The sequence below is a fragment of the Erinaceus europaeus genome, chromosome 4 (genome assembly GCF_950295315.1).
Source record: "Erinaceus europaeus chromosome 4, mEriEur2.1, whole genome shotgun sequence".
In the NCBI taxonomy this organism is placed as follows: Eukaryota; Metazoa; Chordata; class Mammalia; order Eulipotyphla; family Erinaceidae; genus Erinaceus; species Erinaceus europaeus.
Genome location: NC_080165.1, coordinates 91,391,524 through 91,417,742, shown reverse-complemented (window position 1 = coordinate 91,417,742; position 26,219 = coordinate 91,391,524). Strand labels below are relative to the sequence as shown.

At 40.6% G+C, this 26,219-nt stretch overlaps 1 protein-coding gene across 1 annotated transcript in view; it reads left to right on the top strand.

Moving 5' to 3' along the window:
- The first annotated feature begins 13,241 nt into the window (after positions 1-13,241).
- The window catches only part of EFHC1 (EF-hand domain containing 1), a 178,246-nt gene continuing 165,268 nt past the window's right edge, over positions 13,242-26,219 (top strand). The window contains exon 1 of the mRNA XM_060190045.1: positions 13,242-13,377. Coding sequence (XP_060046028.1) covers positions 13,315-13,377 — 63 coding nt within the window. The 5' untranslated portion in view covers positions 13,242-13,314. The remainder of the gene's footprint in view (positions 13,378-26,219) is intronic.

The following is a 26,219-nucleotide window of genomic DNA, read 5'->3' as shown; positions in this document are numbered from 1 at the left end:
AAATGGCAGGGGGGAAGGAATATGCTGGGAATGAGGGGATCACACAGATGTGAAAAGCCCAGTGACAACAAATGGTTCTGAAAAAAACAACTCAGAACTAGAAATCTTAAATAAATTAATGTTTAATTTCATAAAGTACAGAAATCAACAGTCTTTGGCTTGGTGTACATTTCATTAGATAGGTGATTTGATGGAGCTGAGGGTTGAGATACTGGTTTGTGAACTAAGCCAGTGACACTAACTTTTGTGTTGAAAAAATTCTGTGAAATGCTTTTCTGGGTCAAGCCCTCAAAGAGAGAGAGAGAGAGAAACTCACTGGAGACAACTTCATTGGACTCAAGGCCCAATATGTATAAGTAAATATGGATTCATATGAGTCACTCTATAAACACTGAACTCCACTAGGTGCCAGACCTTGTTTGAAGCAACAGAGATATAACAATGGATAAAACACACAAGTCCCTGCCCTTTGGAAGCTTATATCTTGTGGTGCTGAAAGTAGGGGAGGAAACAATGAACAATAAATCAGATATTATGTTAGAAGTTAAGAAATAGTGCGAAGAAGGCCAAGATAAGGATGAGCTGAGTGTGTAGTTTTGAAAGAAGACAAGGGTCTGGAAGATAGAGCACAATAGAAATCACAGGAGACCACCAGCTTAGACAGCAGAGAAGATTAGTTGATTAGAACAGTGAAAGTCTTAGAAGATTTTTTACTTTTACTGTATCTTCAAGAAGGAGCACGGTGGGGGAGAATAACACCCAAGGAAATTCAGGAGAGCTGGGAGTCAGGTGGTAGTACAGAGGGTTAAACGCAGGTGGCTCAAAACACAAGGACTGGCTTAAGGATCCCAGTTTGAGCGCCCAGCTCCTTACCTGCAGAGGGGTCACTTCACAAATGGTGAAGCAGGTCTGCAGGTGTCTATCTTTCCTCTGTCTTCCCCTCCTCTCTCGATTTCTCTCTGTCCTATCCAACAATGACATCAATAATAACTACAACAATAAAACAACAAGGGCAACAAAAGGGAATAAATAAATAAATATTTAAAAAAAGAAATTCAGGAGAGCTATTCTACAGAGACTAGTTACTAACTAGATATAGCGTATCACCCTATTTACAAGCAATAGAGGTAATTTTGCAGGGCTGGGTGGTGGCACGTCTGGTTGAGCACACGTCACAATGAGCAAGGAGGTAGGTTCAAGTCTCTGGTCCCCACCTGCAGGGAGAAAACTTCCCAAGTGGTGAAGCATTGCTGCAGGTGTCCCTCTGTCTCACTCCCTCTCTATTCCCACACCTTTCAATTTCTGGCTGTCTCTATCAAATAAATAAAGAATAAAAATTAAGGAGGTTGGGCAGTAGCACACTGGGTTAAGCACACATGGCATGAAGTGCAAGGACCAGCATTAGGATCCCAGTTTGAGCCCTCAGATCCCCACCTGCAAGGGAGTAGCTTCACAAGCAATGAAGCACATCTGCAGGTGTCTATCTTTCTCCCCACCTCTCTGTCTTCCCCTCTGCTCTCCATTGCTCTCTGTCCTATCCAACAACAATGACATTTATAACAACAATAATAATAACAACGATAAAAAAAAATGACCGCAAAAGGAGAAAAAAAATAGCCTCCTGTAACAGTGGATTCATGGTGCAGGCGCCAAGCCCCACCTATAACCCTGGTGGCAAAAAAAAAAAAAAGAAGAAAAGAATAAAAAAAAAAGATAATTATGCTCCCTAAAATCTATACAAAGTCACATTGTCATTGATTGGTTTCATTTGTATGGCCAGGGAAGTGGATCAAGGGGGGTAAAGTACAGGACACGCATGTGTGAGGTCCTAGGTTCAAATCCCCAGCACAGTATACATGTCTCTCCCACTCTCTCAAGAAATAAACAAATCTGGGGTTAAGGGTGGAACACCTAGTTGAACACACACATTACTTGAACTTGGGTTCAAACCCCTGGACCCCACCTGCAGGAGGGAAACTTTACAAGTAGCGAAACATTACTACAGGTGTCCTTCCCCATCCCAATTTTTCTCTGTCCTATCAAAATAAATAATATTTTAATTTTATGATTTGTGAGACTATAAGTTAATAGGAGTGTCTATTAACACCATTCTCGCCACCAAAGGTCTGTGTCCCTCCCTCGATCCCCCAGTGAAGCTGAACATTTACCCTTACCCTGCACCCAAGATTTTTACTTTTAAAATAAAATAAATTTTAAAAGCTTTGTGTGTGAGAGGGGGGCTGGGCGGTAAAGCAGTGGGTTAAGCGCACATGGTGCAAAGTGCACAGACCCGCTCAAGGATCCCGGTTTGAGCCCCCGACCCCCCATCTACCACCTGCGGAAGTGGGGCTCACTTCAAGGGTGGTGAATCAGCAGGTCTGCAGGTGGCTGTCATTTTCTCCCCCTCTTTATCTCCCCTCTTCTCTCTCGATTTCTGTGTACTATCCAACAACAACATCAATGGCGACAACAAGGGCAACAAAATGGGGGGCGGGGATGGCCTCCAGGATCAGGGGATTAATTTTTAAAAAAAGCTTTGAGTGAAAGGAGTAAATCTTTAAAAATGGCTTATTTTAAAAGTCACTCCATTTGTACATATGGTCCTGTAGATTTATGTTTTGTGGATATATGTACATGTTTACAGCATTCTTTTCCGAGAGCGTTATTAAAATGCCTGGAATCTGACTTCCCCTTCCCAGACAAGTTTTGGGTGCTTCCTTGTTCTGTTGGCACTGGTTTGTACTGTGGGTGATCCTCTGGGCAGAAAGGCAATAAAACATCCAGAACAGTCTGTAAACTAATAATAATAATAGCACTAACAGTTTACATTCTCTGGTGCTTACTAATTGCTAAAATCCTTATCTGAGCTGTTTTCTAACATCCTTTCATTCATCTCTCACACAGCCATATAAAGTAGATACTATTTTTGTCCCCCTTTTACAAGTGACAAATCAACTACATGAGGTAAATTTGTCCATGATTATCTGACTGTTGGGTAGTGAAATCCAACAGAAACTCAGGCCTTTGAGGTAGAGTGCACTGATCCAGTGTATTTTGTTTTGTTTGTCACCAGAGTCATTAATTCACAGTGGCTCCATGCTTGCAGGTTCTTTTGCTCCCAGCATATTCTCATTCTCTCTTTCTCTGTCTCTCTCTGTCTCTCTCTCCCTCTCCCCCTCTCTCCCTCTCTCCTTCCCTTAGAAAGATGACAACAGAGACAGCCAGATAGAGGCAGAAAGAGCAGACACACTACAACACTGTTTTACTACTCATGAAGTTTCTCTTGTTTCTCTGATGCAGGTGTTACCATGTGGTGGCCAGGGATTTGCACCCCACTAATACCCATGCAGAATATCCTACTACTTCTGTACAAAAACAAAATTACAGGGGGTCAGGCGGTAGCACAGCGCGTTAAACGTACTTAGCACGAAGCACAAGGACTGGAGTAAATATCCTAGTTTGAGCCCCTGGCTCCCCACCTGCAAGGGAGTCGCTTCACAGGCAGTGAAGCAGGTGTCTTTCTCTCCCCTTCTCTGTCTTCCCCTCCTCTCTTGATTTCTGTCTGTCCTATCCAACAACGATGACATCATCAACAACTATAATTACGAAAACCATAAAAATCAACTAGGGCAACAAAAGAGAAAATAAATCAATAATAATAATAATAAATACATATTTTTACCCATTTCTAGTAGAGAAACTCCTCCCAAAGGCAGAGAGCTCTTTTCTGGTGAAAGACTTTAGGGAACCCATGGAGCAAGAAGACATATTTGTATACAACTCATAGCACCCTGCTGGAAGTAGTGGAGAATTCTATGTGTATGTTAGTTATTAACTCATTGAATAATACTACTACCAGTGAAGAATATAATTTGGCTTGTCTACAGTTAAGAAAAGGTTAAGAGGCCCCCACAGGATGGCAGAGTTCACAAATGATAAAATCAGGACTTACATATAGTCAAAAGTAGACATGCTTGTATAGTGAACCTCGATGGAATCACATCAACAATGATGCCCACTGGAAATCTAGTTTTATCTATTTCTCTGCTCATTCATTCTTCCCCATGTTACTTCTGATGCATATCCTAGACATCTTACTTTCTTCACAAACATACTTGGATATATCTCTTTAAAAGATGATAATCATTTTTTTTTCAAAACTGAAATACTAGTATGCAAAACTATTGAAAAATGATCCCTTAACATCATCAAATATCCAGTATTTTGAATTTCCAGTGACCTCTTAAATATCACCACTACATTTTAAGTATTCGTCTGAACTAGGATCCCAGTAAAACCCACACATTGCAATTGGCTGATTTGTCACTAAAGTCTCTTTCAATCTATAGATTCCCCTGTCCATTTTTTTCCTCCCTTGAAATTCATCTGTTGGCCAAAAAATAAAAGATCATCTGTTCTGAGTGGCTGAGCAAGTTGTGGTATATATACACAATGGAATACTACTCAGCTATAAAAAATGGTGACTTCACCATTTTCAGCCCATCTTGGATGGATCTTGAAAAATTAAGTGAAATAAGTCAGAAACAGAAGGGTGAATATGGGATGATCTCACTCTCAGGCAGAAGTTGAAAAACAATCAGAAGAGAAAACACAAATAGATCCTGAAATGGAATTGGCGTATTGTACCAAAGTAGAAGACTCTGGAGTAGGTAGGTGGGGGGAATAATACAGGTCCAAGAGGGATGACAGAGGACCTAGTGGGGGTTGTATTGTTATATGGAAAACTGAGAAATGTTATGCATGTACAAACTATTGTATTTACTGTCGAATATAAAACATTAATTCCCCAATAAAGAAATTTTTAAAAATCATCTGTTCAGTAGAGAGCTCTCTGAAGTAAACATTCTCAATCAACTACACCATTCTTTTTCTGGACTGCTTTTTCTTGAAGGTTTTAGAGAAGGGAGGCCTAACAATTAGGACATTTGATCCTAGATTATAGGTCCATTATAGTGCACACGTGAACATTTATATCTGGAGGAGACAGAACCATAGTTTTCAAAATGTTTCCACGGTTCCAAAGTAATTAATGATCTTCAGTTCTGATTTAGGCTTCTCATCATTAGGTGTGAAAAAAATAAGAGACTTGAATAAGTTGTCCAAGTTCAAACTGTTCATAAATATGGCTCTTAAAATTGTGTTAGTGGGGGTCGGGCGGTAGTGCAGCAGGTTAAGTGCGCGTGGCGCTAAGCGCCAGGACCAGTGTAAGGATCCTGGTTCAATCCCCCGACTCCCCACCTGCAGTGGTGGTGGGGGGGTCGCTTCACAAGCAGTGATGCAAGTCTGTAGGTGTCTGTCTTTCCCCCTCTCTGCCTTCCCCTCCTCTCTCCATTTCTCTCTGTCCTATCTGACAACAATGGCATCAGTAACAACAATAATAATAACCACAACAACTATAAAATAAGGGCAACAAAAGGGAGAAAAATAGCCTCCAGGAGCAGTGGATTCCTGGTGCAGGCACTGAGCCCCAGTAATAACCCTGGAGGCCAAAAAAAAAAAAAACTGTCTTAGTATTTTGTTTAATATTCCTGTATGGGTACAGTGAAAAAAGGATGCTTGTGATATGTCACAGGGAGAGGAAATTTTTTCGGTGTTTCAAGGTCTTGTTTACCTCAATTAATGGAGTACCCTCTAGCTCAGGTTTGGAGTCAAAAACTCTAACAATATTTTTGTCATTACAGGGGTAGTAATACTGCTCCTTTCTGTAAAGCTGTTGCTAAGAGTTTTATTAAGCCAAACTTGTCTCACAAGCAGGATACCAAGCTAGTCCCTTGGTACTGAATGAGGGCTATATTTCCCAGCTGTGAGAGGACTGAAACAGAGTATTAGAAATATTTGATGGGGAGTCAGTCATTGACAATTTCCTAATCATTAGCAAAGTGAGTGGACTTGTCTGTGCCAACTGCTTTCCAAGTTTTTTTTTTAACTGTGACAAGAATACCCACACTATGAGTTTATTTATATATATATATCTTGAATTTCTTTCAGTCACTTATTCTTCCATATAAGGAAATAATTTTGATTCTTTTTTCCTTTTTTATTTTCCTTTATTTATTTTCCTTTATTATTTTATTATTTATTTATTTTGCCTCCAGGGTTATCGCTGGGGCTACGAATCCACTGCTCCTGTAGGCTATTTTTCCCTTTCATTGCCCTTGTTGTTCATGGTTGTTATTATTATTGTTGTTATTGCTACCGTTGTTGTTGGGTACGACAGAGAGAAATTGAGAGAGGAGGGGAAGACAAAGAGGGGGAGAGAAAGATACCTCCAGAACTGCTTTAACATTTGTGAATCGACCCCCCTGTAGGTGGGGAGGCGGAACTGGAACCCCTGTCCTTGTGCTTCGTGCCATGTGCACTTATCCCACTGCACTACTGCCCATCCACCCTTCTCTTTTTTCTTTAATTCTGGCCATCACAGTTTGTTAAAATGATTTTAAGATGTACTAATGGGATTAACTAACAGTTTGAATAGCGCTGGGTGATTTCCACACCATCGTTTATTTATTGTCTTAGTCATTTTATAATTACTTGTTGAGTATTTATGAGGTGCCAGGCACTATGAATGGGAGTAGTGAAAATGGCAATGAACAAAACAAAGAGCCTGTCCTTATGAAATTTGCATTCTCTGGAAATATGTGCTATACCCAGCACATAGTGTTTGACAGGCTTTTCCAGAAGGAATCAAATTACAACTGAATCAATGAGTCTTAGGATGAGTTTGACTTAGGGTGGAAAGAGGCTTTAGAAACACAGGTTTTTCCAAAGATCCTTAGTAACAGCCCATAGTAGGCTTAAACTAATCTAAACCAAAACTGTGTAATTTTATATCCATTCAAGATTTTCTGTGGTTGCTAAATCTGCTCTAGAATCTTCTTGCATCCTGCAGGGGTGGGAAGCTTCACAAGTGGTGAAACAGCATTGCAGGTCTTTCTCTCTTTCTCTCTCTCTATTTATCTCTCCCTTCTCTCAATTTCTGGCTGTCTCTATCCAATAAAAAAGAAAACTAATCTGCTTGCAAACCACAGATAGCTCAAGCAGTAGTCTGAAGAAAATGCCTTTTCTCTCTCTCTCTACCATCTCTCTACGAAGTGCTTCACCCAGAATTTGTTTTGTTTTCAATCCTGAGACATTCTTCAGTACCTAATTACAACACAAATTCTAAACAGACAGGTGTGTGCGTGTGTATTTTCTACTTTTTCCATATTTTGCAAATATCAAATTGATGGCATTTTTTTGTTTGTTTTTAGTAAAGGCTATCTGGAGACTATGGAATATGAAGATAAATGCTCCAGAGTGCTCTGAGGGATACTTCTCTGCACTGATTCCCATCTTTATACCCTACTCAAATCCCAGCACTTCAAAACATCTAAGTGTGTAATCAGGTTTATTTTTTCAGAAACCTCACTTACTATTTCTATCCAACAGAGGGAAGTAGAACACCAAAATTACTGCAGAAAAATCCAACACACATGCACATACACACACACATACATATGCACACACAAGTATGCACGTACCTGTCTATTTAGAATTTGTGTTATGATTAGGTACTGAAGAATGCCTCAGGACTGAAAACAAATTCGGTATGAAGCAGTTCTTGGCAAGATGCAAAGATGAGAGAGAGAGAGAGAGAGAAAGGGAGAAGGCATTTTCTTCAGACTTCTGCTTGAGCTACTGTTAGCGAGCAAAATCAAACCACCATCCACTGTAAGAAGCAAAAGATGTTTATTCACGAATTGCAATCTGGGCCGAGTAGCAACAGACAGCAGTCTGCCAGCTCGACCCTGAACAAAGCTCAAACCATACAATTTATAGGAATTCAGACTACACTCAGGGAGGGGGGAACACATCACCTTATCAGCCTATATCTAATCATTTCAAACCTAGCTAAAGCCTGATCATTTATCAGGCCGGCCATCATTTATCAGGCCATCTGTTTTAACTATCTGGTAACAGTATTCTGTTGCAGAGGTCATGAGGAGGCCTGTTCGCTGCAGGGTCTGTCAAAATAATTGATGGCCTTTTAGGTTCTGTTGAGGGGAAAAGGGCAAGGAGTTTTCCACCTCACTGGGCAGGAGGGCAAAAAGCAACTATATTTAAACTATTCTTAAAACTCAAACTCAAAAAACAACTTTACTTATAACTATTTTAGAGTTACTGCCTCTAACAGCTATCTGTTAGCTTGAAATGCCCCATCAGCACTCCAAAGGTGAGTATCCAGCATGAGGTCTTCTTTTTTGTTTGGCTTGCTGACAGACTGATACTTGCAATTGTTTTTTTTTTCTTTTTTTGCATTCCTCAAGTTATGAAACACCTGCTAATGGCATACAACATCTCTGTGGTTTTTTGATTCCAGGCCTAGTGAACAGTTTCCAAATTGTGGCTCTTTTAGGGATCATCAGGTTTTTGCCAGTTCTTATACTGAAACGCTGCCTGTTGTTCAAACCCTGTTGAGCAGCTATGTTTAGGAGAAGTCAGATATAAAAAATTTTAACTATACCAAACTTTCTCATGGTTTAACAGCTCTCCTGTGTTTTGCAGCACTAATGCAAAGCTGCCAGGCCTTCCCCATTCAAAGGTGATGGCATTTTTATGAACTCAGGGGTCAAAAGAGTTTTTCTTCACCTTGTATTTCAGGGGACACAAAGTAGTTGCAATACATTTTGTTGTTTAACCACTTAACTAATATCATGTTCTTCTAGGAAAGAAACACATTTAGAAGCTTCTCAAATAGAATCAGATACCACAAGTGACAATAGACTTAGTTATGACTCATCCTTTCCAGTTCCCGAGGCTTCTTCCCTGACCAATCCAGATAGTATAGCCCCAAGTGTAACTAATTGCTTGGTTGGTCAAGAAGGGATTTTTGAATTCATTCCTAAAACCATGGAATTCACTTTAAGAAGGAGGCAAAGGAGGGAGTAAAGCAATGGTAAAAGTTTAATGTTTAAACATAAAGCATCAACAATTATTATAGTTACCAGTTATTCTGGGAACTCAGAACAAAACACTGAAGAATGTTCCTTAGCAGGTCTAATCTGCAATTTCAAGCATTCTCCCAATAGCTGTATTCCATCCTAGATTAGGGGCTAAAATAAAATTCAAAGGACAGCTATTCTAAAAGTCTTGCGTAACTTCAACACTGTTAGCTCATTTTTCAATGCACTAAACACCTGGGTTGAGGCAAAATGCCAACAGACAATAGTTTTTAAAAGTTACATAAATAGACAAAGGGAAATAAACGTAATTAGCAGAAGAGGGAGAGTTAGTAGTAAAGAAACTCTTTGGTCTGGGTGTGGCAGACAGCCACCAATAACAGTGTCAGCTGCCACTAGTGGATTCATGTCCTTGGCCCCTTCAGTTTCACACCCATTCATGAAACCCAACAGTGAGAGGGAGAGAGGGATTTGCTCTGACAAGCAAGCAATAAAACTAAAGCTGCTGTGTGTTTTGGCAGCAAACTACACATGACATGAGTTGGTAAGCCTTTTGTATCAGACTATTGTACTCCTAAATTGATTCAGAATCAGAAACATCTGTTTTAAAAAGAAAATTTTCACACTGGCTCCCACTTCACATTTAAGGAACTCAATCTCTAGGCACCTGGATTTTGCTTGCTTTTTGTTTATATTCTCTTAATTTCCTCAGTTTTGATAGCTTTTTTTTTTTTTTTTTGCTTGTTTTGTTTTTCTTCTTTCCTGAAAATGTTTGGTAGATAACATTGGATTTCTCTTCAGGCACAACACACAATAGTGGGCACATGTTACAATTTGCATGGACCTAGGTTCAAGACCCTGGTACCCACCTGCAGGGGGAAGCCTCACCAGCATTGAAGCACTACTGCAGGTGGGTCTTTCTTTCTAATTTATAAAATGGAAAAACTGACAAAAACCATAGGATAAGAGGGGTACAACTCCACACAATTTCCACCACCAGAATTCCATATCCCATCCCCTCCCCTGATAGCTTTCCTATTCTTTAACCCTGTGGGAGTATGGGATACAGAAGGTGGAAGGTAGAAGATCTGGCTTCTGTAATTGCTTCCCCACTGAACCTGGGCGTTGATAGGTCGTTCCATACTCCCAGCCTGTCGCTCTCTTTTCCTAGTGGAGCAGAGCTCTGGAGAAGCAGGGCTCCAGGACACATTGGTGGGTTATCTGCCCAGGGAAGTCTGGTTGGCACCATGCTAGCATCTGGAACCTGGTGGCTTAAAAAAGAGTTAACATATAAAGCTAAACAAATTATTGACTAATCATGAACCTAAAGGCTGGGATAGTGCAGATGAAGATTTGGGGTCTCCGTTTTGAAGATAGCTAGTAGGCCTATTCCAAAGTTATATTCCAAAGAGCCCATGACTATACTAGTTTTTGCCTGACCCTGGCATCTGATATGTAGCTGGAACCAAGTTATTGTCTGAGGAGATGATGTCATGGCTGGAAAAAGGGCTAGAAAGCCAGGTCAGGGAAGAGAGTCGCTCCCAAACATGGGAAAGGTGTATAAATATTGTTGACTGTAACCCCATCAATTTGATCTGATCTGGGGCTCAAATTCAGCTTAGGAGCCTATGTAGCCTCTGCATCCCTGTAGGACTGAGCTTGCACTCTGTGGTCATGAGTAGGAACATTCCAAGCTGCCCCAATTTCAGGACCCATCTTCCTCAAGTGGTAGAGTGTGTCATCCAACCTCTCTTCAGAGGATGGAACATTCTCTACCGTTGTTGATCCACACTGAGGGCAAGGTCCTATGGGAGCCCCCAAAGGGGTCCATTATGTTGTTCCTGATGGACATGACCAGTGACCATGGAGAGAGGGATCTATTCAAAGTCTAGGCCCATCACGTCTGTGTAGGAGTCCCAGGATTCCCTGACTAGGGCCCTAGCTGATGGGGTGGCCTGATAGTGACTTAAGAGTCATTAAAATATGCTAGTCGCTTGCCCTTCTTTTACAGCTTTTGTAGTCCTTACTTTGATAAGGCTAGCTTTGGAGTGACTGAGGGAAGTGTAACAGGAAGTAGGTGAGGAGGGTATCTAAGGGTCTAAGTAGAAGCTATTTCAATAGGTACTTTATAGTCTTTTTAGGTCTACTTGCTTGCTTCATTTATTGACGCATGGCAAACTATTTTACACTTTTGCTTTCAGGTATATGTTTTCCATTCATTTATGGATACATGTGTATATATATATATATATATATGCCCATTTATGGATATATGTGTATATATGCTCTATCTCAATGGCCCTCGTCTACATCTAGGTTTTGGGGCTTTGTTAGGAGGTGAACCACTTGAATTGGAATCAAGGAATCATACGAGAAAGGAAAGGCCTCACCGGAGTAATGAGGCTGAAGCAGATTGAAATACTACGTCTGATGTCTCTGGACACAGTCTGAAGTGAGGCATGCTAAGGTGGTTTTGCATTGACTAGGTTGGGATCAGCAGATGTAGTATCAGTTGGCATGAATTGAGAGAAGGATGCAGGAAACTGAGCCCCATCCTAAAGGTTCCAGGACTGGGGGAGGTGGGTCTCTATTTATCTCTCCTCATTCCTTATGGATTTCTCTATCTCTGGCCAATAAATAAAAGTATTTAAAAACAAAATATACACTACTGAAAGAAAAAAACAAGTTTTGAGTAATATACAAAAGCAAGAATACCTATAATGTTATTTCATATTATTATTTTTCATTTTTATAAAATCTTTTTTTTATATTGTGGGAAATAATGGTTTACAGGGCAATTATTGGCGCATGGGTACAGTATCTTTCCTCTCCATGACAGATATCTGCACACCACTCCCACCAGTACCTTGTTGCACCTTCCTTGCTCCTTACCACTTAAGTTTTTTCCCTTTGAACAAAAAGTTCAGTGTGCTTTTCCCCCTTGTGATTCTGATCTTTTTGTTGCAGTTGCAGATAAGTGTAGAGATAAGATTTGAAGGACTGAGATTAAGCATCCGTTAATCAACAAATATTAAGTGTCCAGAAGCAAAGAAATACCCAAAGTCTTGTCAAAGGAACTGAGAAGGTGCAGAATTGCAGGGATCGACAGTAGGATAAAGAAAAGTGAAGGTGGCCCCACCTGCAAGGGGAAAACTTCACAAGTGGTGAAGCAGAGCTGCAGGCATCTGTCTCTCTCCTCTATCTCCATTTCCCCTCTCAATTTCTGTCTCTATCCAATAATAAATAAAATAAAATAAAAATAGTAAAAAAAGAAAAGTGAAGGTAGTTAAAAAATCATTCATGAGAGGGTTAGCAGATGACTGCAATTAGTTCACTGGACAACCCCAAAGCGATCAAATACTCCGCAGTCCCTACACCCTAGAAGGACAGGTCTGGGGAATGAATGCAAGCTTTCACTTGGTTATGAAATGGGACAGCTGTCCACTTTTTGTCTGACATCGGCTAGCGAGACCAGAAGCGGCATAGCGGGAAGGAACTTTTCTTCCAGGGTTATTCATCTAAACAACAGTGCCCAACAGAGGAATCGCAAGCTCATCCAGACTTCCTTTCCTGCAGCGTCCAGAGTCCCCTATGCCTACGCTGAACTAATCTGTTCCAGTCTCTTGGAAACAGAGTTGGCAGTCAGCTGAGGTAAAGAACAAACACCTCATCACAGACCCCTGCAAGCGTCAACCTGGCTTTGACCTAGCACGTTAAGATTGGGCCCTCCTCAATCGCTATCGAACAGGCCATGGCCAGTGCACCGCTATGTTCCATCGCTGGGGAGTCAGAGACGACCTGAACTGCCCCTGCGGCTACAGACAGACTATGACCCACATAGTCAACGACTGCCACCTCTCCAGATTCAAAGGAGGTCTCGAAACTTTACATCAGGCTCAACCTGACGCTGTTGACTGGCTACGGAAGAAGGGCAAACGCTAGAAGAAGAAGAAGCGTCCACAATCCTCAAGCTCAGTGCCTGGGGGGTGGGTGGGAGTGTGGGGTGGGTGGGGGGTTGTTTGCCCTGCAAGACAGGGCGGGGTGGGGAGGGGTGGGGGAGGGTGGGGAGGGGTGGGGGAGGGTGGGGCGGGGTGGGGGAGGGTGGGGCGGGGCGGGGGAGAAACCGCAACACACCCTACTGGCCTTGGTTTCTCGGTGCTGTTTTCCCCGCGAGAGTGCAGATTCCCGCGATGAGAGCGCGGACGAACCCGCCACGATTGTTCTTCAGGCCCCGCCCCTCACTGCTGGGCATTCAGGATGTTTGGAAACTTAGGGGTGGGCCCATACGGCTAGTTTCCGGAGCAACCAGAAGGCCTAAATCCTGCTGCGTTGGTAGCTAGCTGCTGCGTCTGCGATGGCGTCCAACCCGGTGCATGGCCTGCCTTTTCTTCCCAGCACGTCCTTTAATGACTCCACGGTGAGGACTAATCCGTCCACCCCCCAAGTCCCATCTCAGATGGTCAGCCGCTTAGTGTTTCTTCTACCCTGTCTGTCCTCTTCCCCCAGCGCTGTTGTCATTTGGTTTCAATTCTGTTGTTCCCTCCTCCCCTCTCATCCAGCCCCAGCCTTTCTGTCCCTTTCTTTGCAGTCAGCTCCATCTCTAGTTTTCCCACTTTCCTGCCCTTCTTTATTCGCATCCTTGTTCTCCAGTTCTACTCAGTCCCCTCCCATCCTGATGCTTCTTTCTCTGTATCTGTCTTTCCCCACCTTCTAAAGCCTCCTACCTCGTTCTCACAATACTCTGCCCAGCTTTACCCTTAAACTCTTCTACCTCCCACCCCTCTTCCAATCTGACACTTTGCTCATCTGAAACCTGGAACCAGTAATCTCTCCCAGTCCCAGCTCCATCTATTTCCTGACCTGCTTGCCATTTCTACTTACTCTCTCTTCCCCCACCTCCCCGTTCTTTTCTGCTGTCTCACCCATTCTGTTATACTTTAAAATTTTTAAATATTTATTAATTTTTCTTCTTTGTTGCCCTTATTTTTTTATTATTGTTGTTGATGATGTCATCGTTGTTAGATAGGACAGAGAGAAATGGAGAGAGGAGGGGAAGACAGAGGGGGAGAGAAAGACAGACATTTGTAGACCTGCTTCACCGCTTGTGAAGCAAAACCCCTGCAGATGGGGAGACAGGCTCGAACCAGAATTAAAAAAAAATTTTTTTGTATTTATTTTCCCTTTTGTTGCCCTTGTTGTTTTTCATTGTTGTTGTAGTTATTGTTGTTATTGATGTCGTTGTTGGCTAGGACAGAGAGAAATGGAGACAGGAGGGGCAGACAGAGGGGGAGAGAAAGACAGACACCTGCAGACCTGCTTCAAGGCATGTTGAAGCCACTCCCCTGCAGGTGGGGAACCTGGGCTGGAACTGGGATCCTTACACAGGTCTTTGTGCCACCTGCCACCTGCACTTAACCCGCTGTGCTACCGCCCGACTCCCTCAGTTATATTTTTTTTTACCCAACTCCATCCCTTTTCTGTCCAGCGCTTCTTTTTTTCCTTTTTTAAATTTTTTTGTATTTATTTATTTTTCCCTTTTGTTCCCCTTGTTTTTCATTGTTGAAACTCCATCCTTTTTCTATCCAGAGCTTCTTTTTCTTTTTTTTAAAATTTTTATATTTATTTATTTTCCCTTTTGTTGCCCTTGTTGTTTTTCATTGTTATTATTGTTGTTATTGATGTCGTCGTTGTTAGATAGGACAGAGAGAAATAGAGAGAGGAGGGGAAGACAGACAGGGGAAGAGAAAGATAAGACACCTGCAGACCTGCTTCACCTCTGTCAAGCGACTCCCTTCAGGTGGGGAGCCGGGGGCTTGAACCGGGATCCTTGCCAGTCCTTGGGCTTTGTGCCACATGCATTTAACCTGCTTCGCTACCGCCCAACTTTCCAGCACTTCTTTTTCTACATCCAGTCTCGCTCCTTCTCAGTTATTCCTTTTCGAAAGGTAGACTTTCAACACTTGTCCGCCTATAATTCCCTGTTGACTTAACTCTAATGCTTTTCAAATACAGTTGAAGAAAAGTGGTATGAAATCTTAACTCTTGAGTATATATGCTCTGTGAGCTACTATTAAAGATTTCTGTATTCTATAATGATCATAAGATCCTTAATCTATACAAAAAGTCTTTAAAAATATACCAAGATGGCAAGGACTTCATCTATTACTTGTTTTTTCCAGACTGCCTGCCTTCCTCTTTCACTTCCTCCCTTGCTCCCTTCCTTTTTCTTTTCTTTCTTTCTTGCATTCCAGGGAACATTTCAGATTTCATTCAAAATAACCATACCAAGAAAAAAAAAAGGTGGTCCGGGAGGTGACGCAGTCATAGAGCTTTGGACTCTTGGGCATGAGGTCCTGAGTTCGATTCCCAGCAGCACATGTGCCAGAGTGATGTCTGGTTCTTTCTCTTTCCTCCTATCTTATTAATAATTTTTTTTTTTAAAGGGAAAGAGTAGGGGCCGGGCAGTGGGTCACCTGGTTAAGTGCATATATTGCCATGAGCAAGGACAGGCTCCTTGAGCCCTTGCTCCCCACCTACTGTGGTGGTGGTGACAAGACGGGGTGAGGAACACTTCATAAGCAGTGAACTAGGTCTGCAGATGTCTCTCTTTCTCTCTATATATATCCCTTTCCCTCACAATTTCTCTGTCCAGTCAAATAAAAAAGAAAGGGGAAAAATTGGGGGAAAAAAATAGCCACTAGGAGAAGTGGATTTATAGCGCCAGCACCAAGGCCCAACAATAAAAGTAAAAACTAGGGAGTCCTGCAGTGGTGCCCCGTGTTAAGCGCAGGTGGCGCAAAGCGCAAGGACCGGTGTAAGGATCCGGTTCGAGCCCGGGGAGTCGCTTCACAGGTGGTGAAGCAGGTCTGCAGGTATCTATCTTTCCCTCCCCCTGTCTGACTTCGCCTCCTCTTTCCATTTCTCTCTGTCCTATCCAACAACAACGACATCAATAACAACAATAACTACAACAATAAAATAAGGGCAAAAGGAATAAATCAATATTGAAGAAAAGAAAAAAATAAAAACTAAAACATAAAGCATAAGGAGGGTACAAAAAGTAACCAAATATAGCTAGATATATTGGCTACCGTGTGGGTTTCTGGTTATTCTTAAAATTTTGAACTCTGGCATCCCATAAAGAATTTTGGCCCATACTCTTAAGAGAGGGAAAAGGAATAGGGAACCTTCCAATTGATGGGGACGGGATATGGAACTCTGGTGGTGGGAATTGTATGGAATTGTACCCCTCTTATCCTATAATCTTGTTAATCATCATTAAATCAGTAATAAAATAAAAAATAAACTGATTTAATTAAGAAAAAACATAATTTCCTTATTGTAAATAAACAAGTTACAAAAGTATGCATTTAGATATATCCAAAGGATATTAAAGGACTAATTCTGAGGGTCATATGAACTTTTATATTCATACCTGTATTACAATAGCCAAGGAGTAGAAGTAGCCTAAATGCCCAATGAAGGACAACTTGAGAAAGAAGTTACAGGATATATACTCAATAGGAAACTATACTGTGATAAGAAGATATTTATCCTTCAGGACAAAATGGATGGAACAGGAGGTGGATTGGTTATGCCTGGTGAAGCTAGTAAGAAGGTGAAATACAATTACTAAATTGTTAAAATTTATATCTAAAAATTACAAGTAAAACTGGAAGGGAAACAGGTTAGGTACAAATGAAGAAAGCTAGCTTTTAGAAACTGGACAGAAGCTCTCACATTCACTTACACATAATAATCATCTAAAAATCTGGCTTGAAGGTTGAGGTGGTTAAGTTTGTTGAAAAGTCCCACCAGTTATTCTGCTGGAAGATCTGGGTTAAAACTACTTCCAATTAATGGAAAAGAGGCTCATGGCCAAGAAAAACAAGGATGATGTAAGAATCTCAATAAAAAAAGGCAACTCACATAACAAAAACACATTGGAAGACTAGTGAAAAATGAAGACTATAGAGGAAATATTTTGATGGTTGGAGAGCAGGGGTTCAAACCCAGGTCTTTGCACATGGTGAGATGTGCAGTTAACCACTTCTTTATCTTAATTTTTTTTTGTATTTCATGTATGTTTATATTTATTTATTTGATAGAGACAGGAACTGAGATGGATGGGTGAGATAGAGGAGAAAAAACAGATACCTGCAGCACTGCTCCACCACTTTTGAAGTTTCCCCCCTGCAGATAGGGAGCTGGGGCTTGAACCTGGGTCCTTGTTAACTGAGAGTACCATCTCCCCGTCCCAAAGCTTCCAGATTTAAGTGATCAAGCTCAGGACACATACTATTAAAACCTTCATTTTCTTTCTTTGTTCCCAGATAATTTTCTTTTTCATTACACACTCTCTTCTGTTTCCTAGGTTAACTTCCCATCCTGCCTTAGTAAGTAATGTAATTCTTTAATGTTTTTCATCTTTAAATTCCATTTCAAATGCTTTAGTGACAATTTTTCCACCTAGGATTATTCTATCCTGTCCTCACACAGCTTCTTTTGACCCTGTTTCTCTCTCTCTTAAAACTATTTATTTATTCATGAGAAAGACAGGTGGAGAGAGAGAGAGAGAGAGAAAGAACCAGACATCACTCTGGTAATGTGCTGCCGGGGATTGAACTCCAGACCTCAAGGTTGACAAGCCAATACTTTATCCATTGTGCCACCTCCTGGACCACCCTGTTTCTCTCTTTTTTTTTTTTTCTCCAGGGTTATTGCTGGGCTTGGTGCCTGTACCATGAATCCACCGCTCCTGGAGGCCATTTTTCCCCCTCTTTGTTGCCCCAGTTGTTGCAGCTGCAGTTGTTGCAGCCTCGTTGTGGTTATTATTGCCATTGTTGAGTTGCTTTGTTGTTGGATAGGACACAGAGAAATGGAGAGAGGAGGGGAAGATAGAGAGAGAGGGGGAGAGAAAGATAGACACCTGCAGACCTGCTTCACCGCTCGTGAAGCGACTCCCCTGCAGGTGGGGAGCTGGGGCCTCAAACCGGGATCCTTACGCCGGTCCCTGCACTTCACAAGTGGTGAAGCAGGTCTGCGGGTGTCTATCTTTCTCTCCCCCTCTCTGTCTTCCCCTCCTCTCTCCATTTCTCTCTGTCCTATCCAACAACGACAACAACAATAATAACTACAACAATAAAACAAGGGCAACAAAAGCGAATAAGTAAATTGAAAAGAAAAAAAAAAGAAAGTTTCCCTATTCATTATTCCTCTGAGAATATGGACCAAAGATCTTTATGGGGTGCAGAAGGTGGGAAGTTTGGCTTCTGTAATTACTTCTCCATTAGACATGGGTATTGGCAGGTCGGTCTTATACCCCCAGCCTGTTTTTATCTTTCCCTAGTGGGGTAGGCCTCGGGGGGAGGTCGGGGTTCCAGGACACATTGGTGAGGTCAACTATCCAGGGTTTATTTTTTTTTATATATTTTCCCTTTTGTTGCCCATTTTTATTGTTGTTGTAGTTATTATTGTTGTTACTGATGACGTCGTCGTTAGAACAGAGAGAAATGGAGAGAGGAAGGGAAGACAAGAGAGGGGGAGAGAAAGACAGACACCTGCAGACCTGCTTCACCACTTGTGAAGCGACTCCCTTGCACGTGGGGAGCCCGGGGCTCAAACTGGGATCTCTGTGCTGGTCCTTGTGCTTTGTGCCACGTGCACTTAACCTGCTGTGCTACCACCCGACTGCCAGGGTTATTCTTTTTATTTGCCAATCTGGGGAGGCTTTCTTTGCCATCATTCATTCTCTTGACTTATTTATATCAATATTATCTGCTATTTTTGACTCCTTTCTTTCCGGAAACTCTGCTTACTTAAAAAAATTTTTTTTTATTTATATAAAGGGAACATTGACAAAATCATAGGATAAGAGGGGTACAGCTTCGCACAGTTCCCACCACCAGACCTCCTTATACCAACCCCTCCACTGATAGCTTTCCTACTCTTTAACCCTACTTTTTTTCCTGCTTCCATGACTCTTCACTCTCTTGATTTTTCTGTTTCTTCTCTGAATGCACTTTCTCCTCACATTTTATCTATACACATTTTCTAGATCTCTTCTAATTCTTGAGAAATATGTTTTTGAGGGATTGCACCATTTATGGTTTCAACTGTTACCACAAGACAAAAACTCAGTATTTACTTCCAATTCTGAATATGTCATAACTACAAAGCTGTATCCCCTGGCCAAGAGCTAGCTTCACCTGAATCAATGGTTGGCACCTCAAGTTCTTCATGTTTCTGACTCATTTCCTTTCTCCAGAGAGTTGCACTTAACTGTATTTTTTAAACCACAGATGTTAATTAAAGCCTGAGTCTTTTTTTTTTTTTTTTTTTTTTTTAGTTTTTCATCCTTTTAGTGCTCCCACATTCAGTGAGTTGCCAAGTCTCTTCTTACACTTCTATTTTCTCTACCACTATCATAGTTTAAATGGCATGTTAACTATTAACACGTTGACTGTTGTATTAGTCTGGCTCTTGGTCTTTGCTTTTTCTTTTTTTAAATTATTATTATTATTATTTTGCTTCCAGGGTTATTGCTGGGTCTTGGTGCCTACACTATGAATCCACTGCTCCTAGAAGCCATTTTTTCCCATTTAGTTGCCCTTGTTGTCGTTACTGTTATTGTTGCCATTGATGATGATGTTGTTGGATAGGACAGAGAGAAATGGAGAGAGGAGGGGGAGACACGGGGGAGAGAAAGATAGACACCTGCAGACCTGCTTCATCGTTTTTGAGGTGACCCCCTGCAGGTGGAGAGCCGGGGCTCGAACCGGGACCTTTACGCTGGTCCTTGTCCTTGGGGCCACCTGTGCTTAACCTGCTGTGCCCCCGCCCAATCCCCTTAATGTTTTCTAATTAAATTTGTTCTTGGCTTTTATTCTTATAGAAGATCTATTGTTTGATTTATTGCCCAAGCCATAGCTCTGATTTTGTCATTTCTCTGGAAAAAAAAATCTGCACACTTATTTGTTTTTATTTCTAGGCTGATTTTTAAAATTTTGTTTCTGCATTTCAAGTTATTATTATTTTACGAGAACAGTGCTAAGCTCTGGCTTATGCTGGTTCTAGAGGTTGAATTTGAGACCTTTGGTGCCTCAGGGATGAAAATATTTTTGCATAAGCACTATGGTATTTCTGTAGCCTATATTTTTGCCTTTTGAAACCCCATACCCATATCTCCTCCTTCCCACCCATACTCACTTTTAACAACTACCAGTTACCAATCTGTTCTCTGAATCCATGAACTTCATTTTTCCTTTGTTGTGTGTGGTTTTATTAGATTCCACATAAAAGAAATATCATATGGTATTTGTCTTTCTCTAATCTCACTTAGCATAATGATGCTCTTGAAGTCCATTCTTACTGTTGTAAATGGAAAGATTTCATTTGTAAGGTTGCATAGTATTACACTATGTACATACACATTTATCCATCCACAAGCACATTTTTTCCAAGTTACTATTATTGTTTTCTTCAGCTGAATGGTCAGAAATGAAATTACTGGAATGTGGGTCTTATACATGTATAATTTCACCACTTCAGGACACATTTTTTTTTTCATTCAGATAAGCAGAGAGAGGGAGAGACACTACAGCATCAGAACTTACTCTCTTGCCTTAACACCTTCCATTTGGTGCCAGATCTCAAACCTGATGGTGCACATGTCAATGGAAATATCCCCATTGAACTCTCTCCATACCACCTCCCTCTTTTTCTTGAGGAACCTCCGTATTGTTTCCCATGATGGTTATACCAATTTATATTCCTGGGGCTGAGTGGTGTCACACCTGGTTGAGTACACAGATTACCAATTTATTTCCCCACCAAGTGTGCACAAGGATGGTTTTCCTCCTTTTTTTTTTAAAAGACTTTCTATATGTATTTATTTGTTGCCCTTTATTTTTATTGTTGTAACTATTACTGTTGTTGATGTTGTTGTTGTTGGATAGGACAGAGAGAAATGGAGGGAGGAAGGGAAGACAGAGGGGGAAAGATAGACACATGCAGACCTGCTTCACCACCTGTGAAGCGACCCCCCTGCAGGTGGGGAGCCGTGGGCTCGAACCTGGATTGTTGTGCCAGTCCCTGCGCTTTGCGCCACGTGCGCTTATCCCGCTGCACTTCCACACAACTCTTCTCCTTGTCCTTTCTAACACTTGTTATTTATTTGATTTGCATTTTCTTGATGATTAATGATAATGAACATTTGTTATATATCAGTTGGCCGTTTTTATATATTTTTAGGAAAATACATTTTCAGATCTTCTGCCCTTTTCTTTCTTTTTTTTTTTTTTTTGGTCTCCAGGGTTACTGCTGGGGTTCAGTGTCGGCACTATGACTTTTCCCTGGAGGCCATTTTTTCCATTTTTGTTGCCCCTTGTTGGATAGGAGAGGAGGTGAAGACAGAAAAGGCAAGAGAAGCAAAGACACTTGCAGGCCTGCTTCACCGACTGTGAGACGACCACCCTGCAGGTGGGGAACCTGGGGCTTGAACCGGGTTCCTTACATGGGTTCTTTCGCTGGGCACCGTGTGCGTTCAATCTCCTGCACTACTGTCGCCGCCCCCATCCATTTCCACACTGGTTTGTTTTATTTTTGTTTCTGAGTTGTGTTATTTCTTGACTTTTATTTTTTAGGATATTAATCCTTCGTTATACATATGATTAGCAAATATTTTCTCCCAGGTACTAGATTTGCCTTTAAGTTTACTGCTGGTTTCCATGGATGTGCTGAAAGTTTAGTTGAAAGCAGTACGTTTGCTTAATAGAATGCAGTTTGGCAACATATATGTCAGAAGATAGGAATTATTAATTGTCAAATCTTTTTACTGGAGGGTACTCAAAAATGTTTTTAGATGAGGTATTAATAATGTCTTATCACCTTCCCATACCTATTAAAGGTACTGAAATTTGATGCCTATTTCCAAGAAGATGTTCCCATGTCAGCAGAGGAACATTATAGGATTCGTCAAGTGCACATTTACTACTATCTGGAAGATGACAGCATGTCTGTCATGGAACCCATTGTGGATAACTCTGGGATTCCTCAAGGCAAGTTAATCAAACGCCAGAGACTTCCCAAGAATGATGTTGGAAACCATTACCACTGGAAAGACCTAAATCGAGGAATAAACATTACCATATATGGAAAAACTTTCCACATTGTTGACTGTGACCAATTCACACAGGTATAGTACATATTTTTGTATGTTGTAGTACTTTAAGCATTATTCTAATTCCTAGAAGTGTGTACATCACTTATTATACTGAGAGGACTCTGTAATTTGTTTTGTATGTATATTTATTACATAGAGACAGAGAAATTGGGAATGGAGCGAGAGAGAGAGAGAGAAAGAGAGAGAGAGACCTAGAGATCTGCATCATTGTTTTACCAATCATGAAGCTTACAGGTGGGGACCTGGGGTTGAACCCAGATCCTTGTGTACTGTAACATGTTTGCACAAAAGGATGCACCACCACCCAGCCTCTTAATATTTTAAGATTGAGAGTATACTAGAAACTACCTATAAAATCGTAATATTGAGAGTATTCTAGAAACTACCTATAAAATCTTAAATGCTAAGATCGTAAGCTACTCAAACATTTGGGTCCTGAGTAGCTACATTTTTTAAATTGAATTTTCCAAATGCTAACTTCACAATTGCAAAAAGAAACCCAGATTTCAGGTTCATTTTCATTCTAAACTGTGAATACATCCCATGAAACAGTTTTCTTTCTTTTCCCCTGATTTCCAAAGATACTTTACTGTGGTGATTTTAAGATGAAATGTCAAGTTGTAGTCAATGATATAGTGACTCTATATACAGTTTCTTTATTCATAATTAGGAAAATTAAATCTAAGGTCATTTCAAATTTAGACACTTTCCTTTTTTTTTTTTTTTTTTCTGGTCCTAGCTGAACACTTGACTTCTCTTTCTTATTGTGCTAAAATATTTTCTGATCTAAAATAATCAATGAGTATGCCTTTTTTTTTCTTCCCCTGGTGGGAGGAATTAGTTATATACCTGTTTTAAGTAACTTAAAAAGTTGGCAATTTGGGGAACTGGAAGATGGTATGCCTAGTAGAGTATACATTTTACCATGGGTGAGCATCCAGATTCAAGGCCTCGACTGTGTCGTGTGAGAGCATCATGCAAAGGGAAAGCTTCAGGAGTAGTGGGGTAATGCTGTGGAATCTCTTCTCTCTCCCTTTCACTTTTATCTTAAAAAAAAAAAAAAAAAAAGTCCAGCAGTAACAGAGGTGCAGAGTTCCAGTGATGACCATGATGGCACAAAACAAAGACAGTCCAGGGATTTTACTTTAGCTCAGTTTTACCATACCATCGTGCAGCTTGTCTCATATCTAATATGAATCGCATGGTGTAAGCAATCACAGACTTAGCTTTCTTCTTGTATTTTTAACTAAATTTCACTGGTCTGAATTCATATTTAAAACCAGCTATTGTACCATCTTCCAAGTAAGCATATTTTCTAGTAGCTTTGTAACATATAATATACATAATGTAACCCATATAAAATATAGAATTCAACTATCTGCGTTACAGAATTGGGTCAATTGGAGACAAGTACTGCTAAAAAAAATGTGCAAGCAGCAAAAGCTAATGGTTAACTGGGGCAATGGCACAGAAATTATTATTACACTTAGTTTATGTGATCTATCTATTATTTTAAGAACCTTCAAGAAAGATAGTCATTTGAAAATTTGAATTTATTTAGGAATTTCTGGAAAGTCAGGGAATTGAGTTAAATCCGCCAGAGAAGATGGCTCTTGATCCTTACACAGAACTCCGGAAGCAGCCTCTTCATCAGCATGTCACCCCATCGGATTTTGATCAACTCAAGCAGTTTCTCACCTTTGACAAACAAGTAAGTAATTTATGCACCTCAGTAGTTTACTGAATTTCCAAATGTGTCATGTGTTTATTAGCAAGTTATCTTTGTAGAGGTGTGTTTTGAAATCTTACATGTTTAATCTGACCATTTGGATACAGTGTTAGCTTTTTGATTTCATCTAGAGGTTGAATATAGAGATGTTAAATTAGAGATGCAAAGAAAATTGTGGAGTTGAGTCTTGTCATTTCCACTAAATATTTAAATCTTATGTAACGATTCCACTATGACATCTGCTTCCCACTTTACACCTTCAGCTGACTACTTTTCCCAAATGTGAGTTCCCATGGAGTGCTTTGGGAAACCGTAAATGAATCAGTGGGAAATTTCAAATCTATTGCATTTATGTAAGTTGGCAATGTTAAGACAGTTATTTTATAAAAATTACATTGCAGCTGCTTCCTTGTAAATTTCACATTAACAAAAGAGAACAGAATGTTTTGGGTATTTTCCAGCTCTTATTTCAACCATCCTGTCTGATCCCTGTGGGATGGTGTGTATAGACAGACTTATCATCTCCTTTTTGTACTAAAGTAAAAGACAAAAAAGGTAGAGATCACCCTCAGTAGTACTTTGCTGCTTTTTTTTTCTCTCTCTCAAAAACAAAGTTCCTTTTAGTTAAGAAAATTACACCAATACTAAGTGAGGACTTTTAAATACATTCTGTATATGAATCTTACCTGTTAATATTTTGTATTTAAAAACTGTGTTGACAGAATAAAAAAGCTAATAAAGGAAAATTAGTTCTACACTTATTACTTATAAACTATTCACGTATACCTTTATTAATACACATAAACCACTGTGTAGAGGGCCCATTGCTCTTTCAATTCAGCTTTTCTTTCACCAATATTTTGAAGCAAAGTGAATTCTTTCTTAGCATAAGTTATAAACTACTATTAGTTAATACTTTCCAGATGTTGAAATCTGGTACATAATTTCAGATGTTTTTGTATCATTGGTAAATATTTCTTCATTAAAAAAAAAGCCAACTGAGTTGTCTTTCTCCCTCTCTATCTCTCTCTTTGTCTTTTGCCTCCAGGGTTATTGCTGGCCATGGCTCCTGGCGCCCATTTTTTCCATTTTCTTGGATAGGACAGAGAGAAATTGAGAAAGGAGAAGGAGTTAGAGAGTGAGAGAAAAAGAAAGACATCTGCAGATCAGCTTTGCAGCTTGTCAGGTGATCACCCTGCAGGTGGGGAGCAGGAACTCCAACCCGATTGTTGCTCAGGGCCTTCTGCTTAGTGCTATGTGCACTTAGCCCAGTGCCACACTGCCCACCCACCTCCCCTGAGACTTCTTTATAGTCTTTCTAGCTGTTACTTTCATTATTGTCTGACATAGAGATGCTAAAAGGGGAAGCAATTACAGAAGCCAGACCTTCAACCTTCTGCATCCCACAATGATCTTGGGTCCATACTCCCAGAGGGATAAAGAGTAGGAAAGCTATCAGGGGAGGGGATGGGATACGGAGGTCTGGTGGTGGGAACTGTGCGAAGTTATACCCCTCTTATCCTATGGTTTTGTCAATTTTTCCTTTTTTTTTTTTTAATTTTTTTAAATATTTATTGATTCCCTTTTGTTGTCCTTGTTTTATTGTTGTAGTTATTATTGATGTCATCATTGTTGGATAGGACAGAGAGAAATGGAGAGAGGAGGGGGAGACGGGGAGAGAAAGACAGACAGCTACAGATCTGCTTCACTGCCTGTGAAGCGACTCCCCTGCAGGTGGGGAGCTGGGGACTTGAACCAGGATCCTTACGCTGGTCCTTGCACTTTGCGCCGCGTGCGCTTAACCCGCTGTGCTACCGCCCGACTCCCAATGTTTCCTTTTTATAAATAAAAAATTTTAAAAAAAGATAAACTCTCCACTTGTAGAATTCTCTTTTACTTTAATGAATTTTTAAATTTTTCCAAAATGTATTTATTATTATTTTTTTATTTTTTTTTGTTTTGTTTTTATTATCACTGTGGCTACACTGCTCCAAGCCAACTTTTTAGATAGGAAGACAGGGCTGGGGAGATAGCATAATAATTATCTAAAAGACATTCATGCCTGAGGCTTTAAGGTCCCAGGCTCAATCCCCAACTCCACTATAAGCCAGAGCTGAGCAGTGCTCTGGTGTGTATCTGTCTGCTTTCCTGTGTCTTGCTGTCTTTCTCTATCTCATTAAAATACATAAAATACTTAGAGAAAGAAAAAGAGAAAGACAACACAACAACACTGAAACTGTGTTCAAATCTCAGTTATACCTATGATAAAACAAGTATATTATCCAAATGAGCTACCTTACCAGCCCCACTTATTCATTTTTTTTTTTTTTTTTTTTAACCAGAGCAC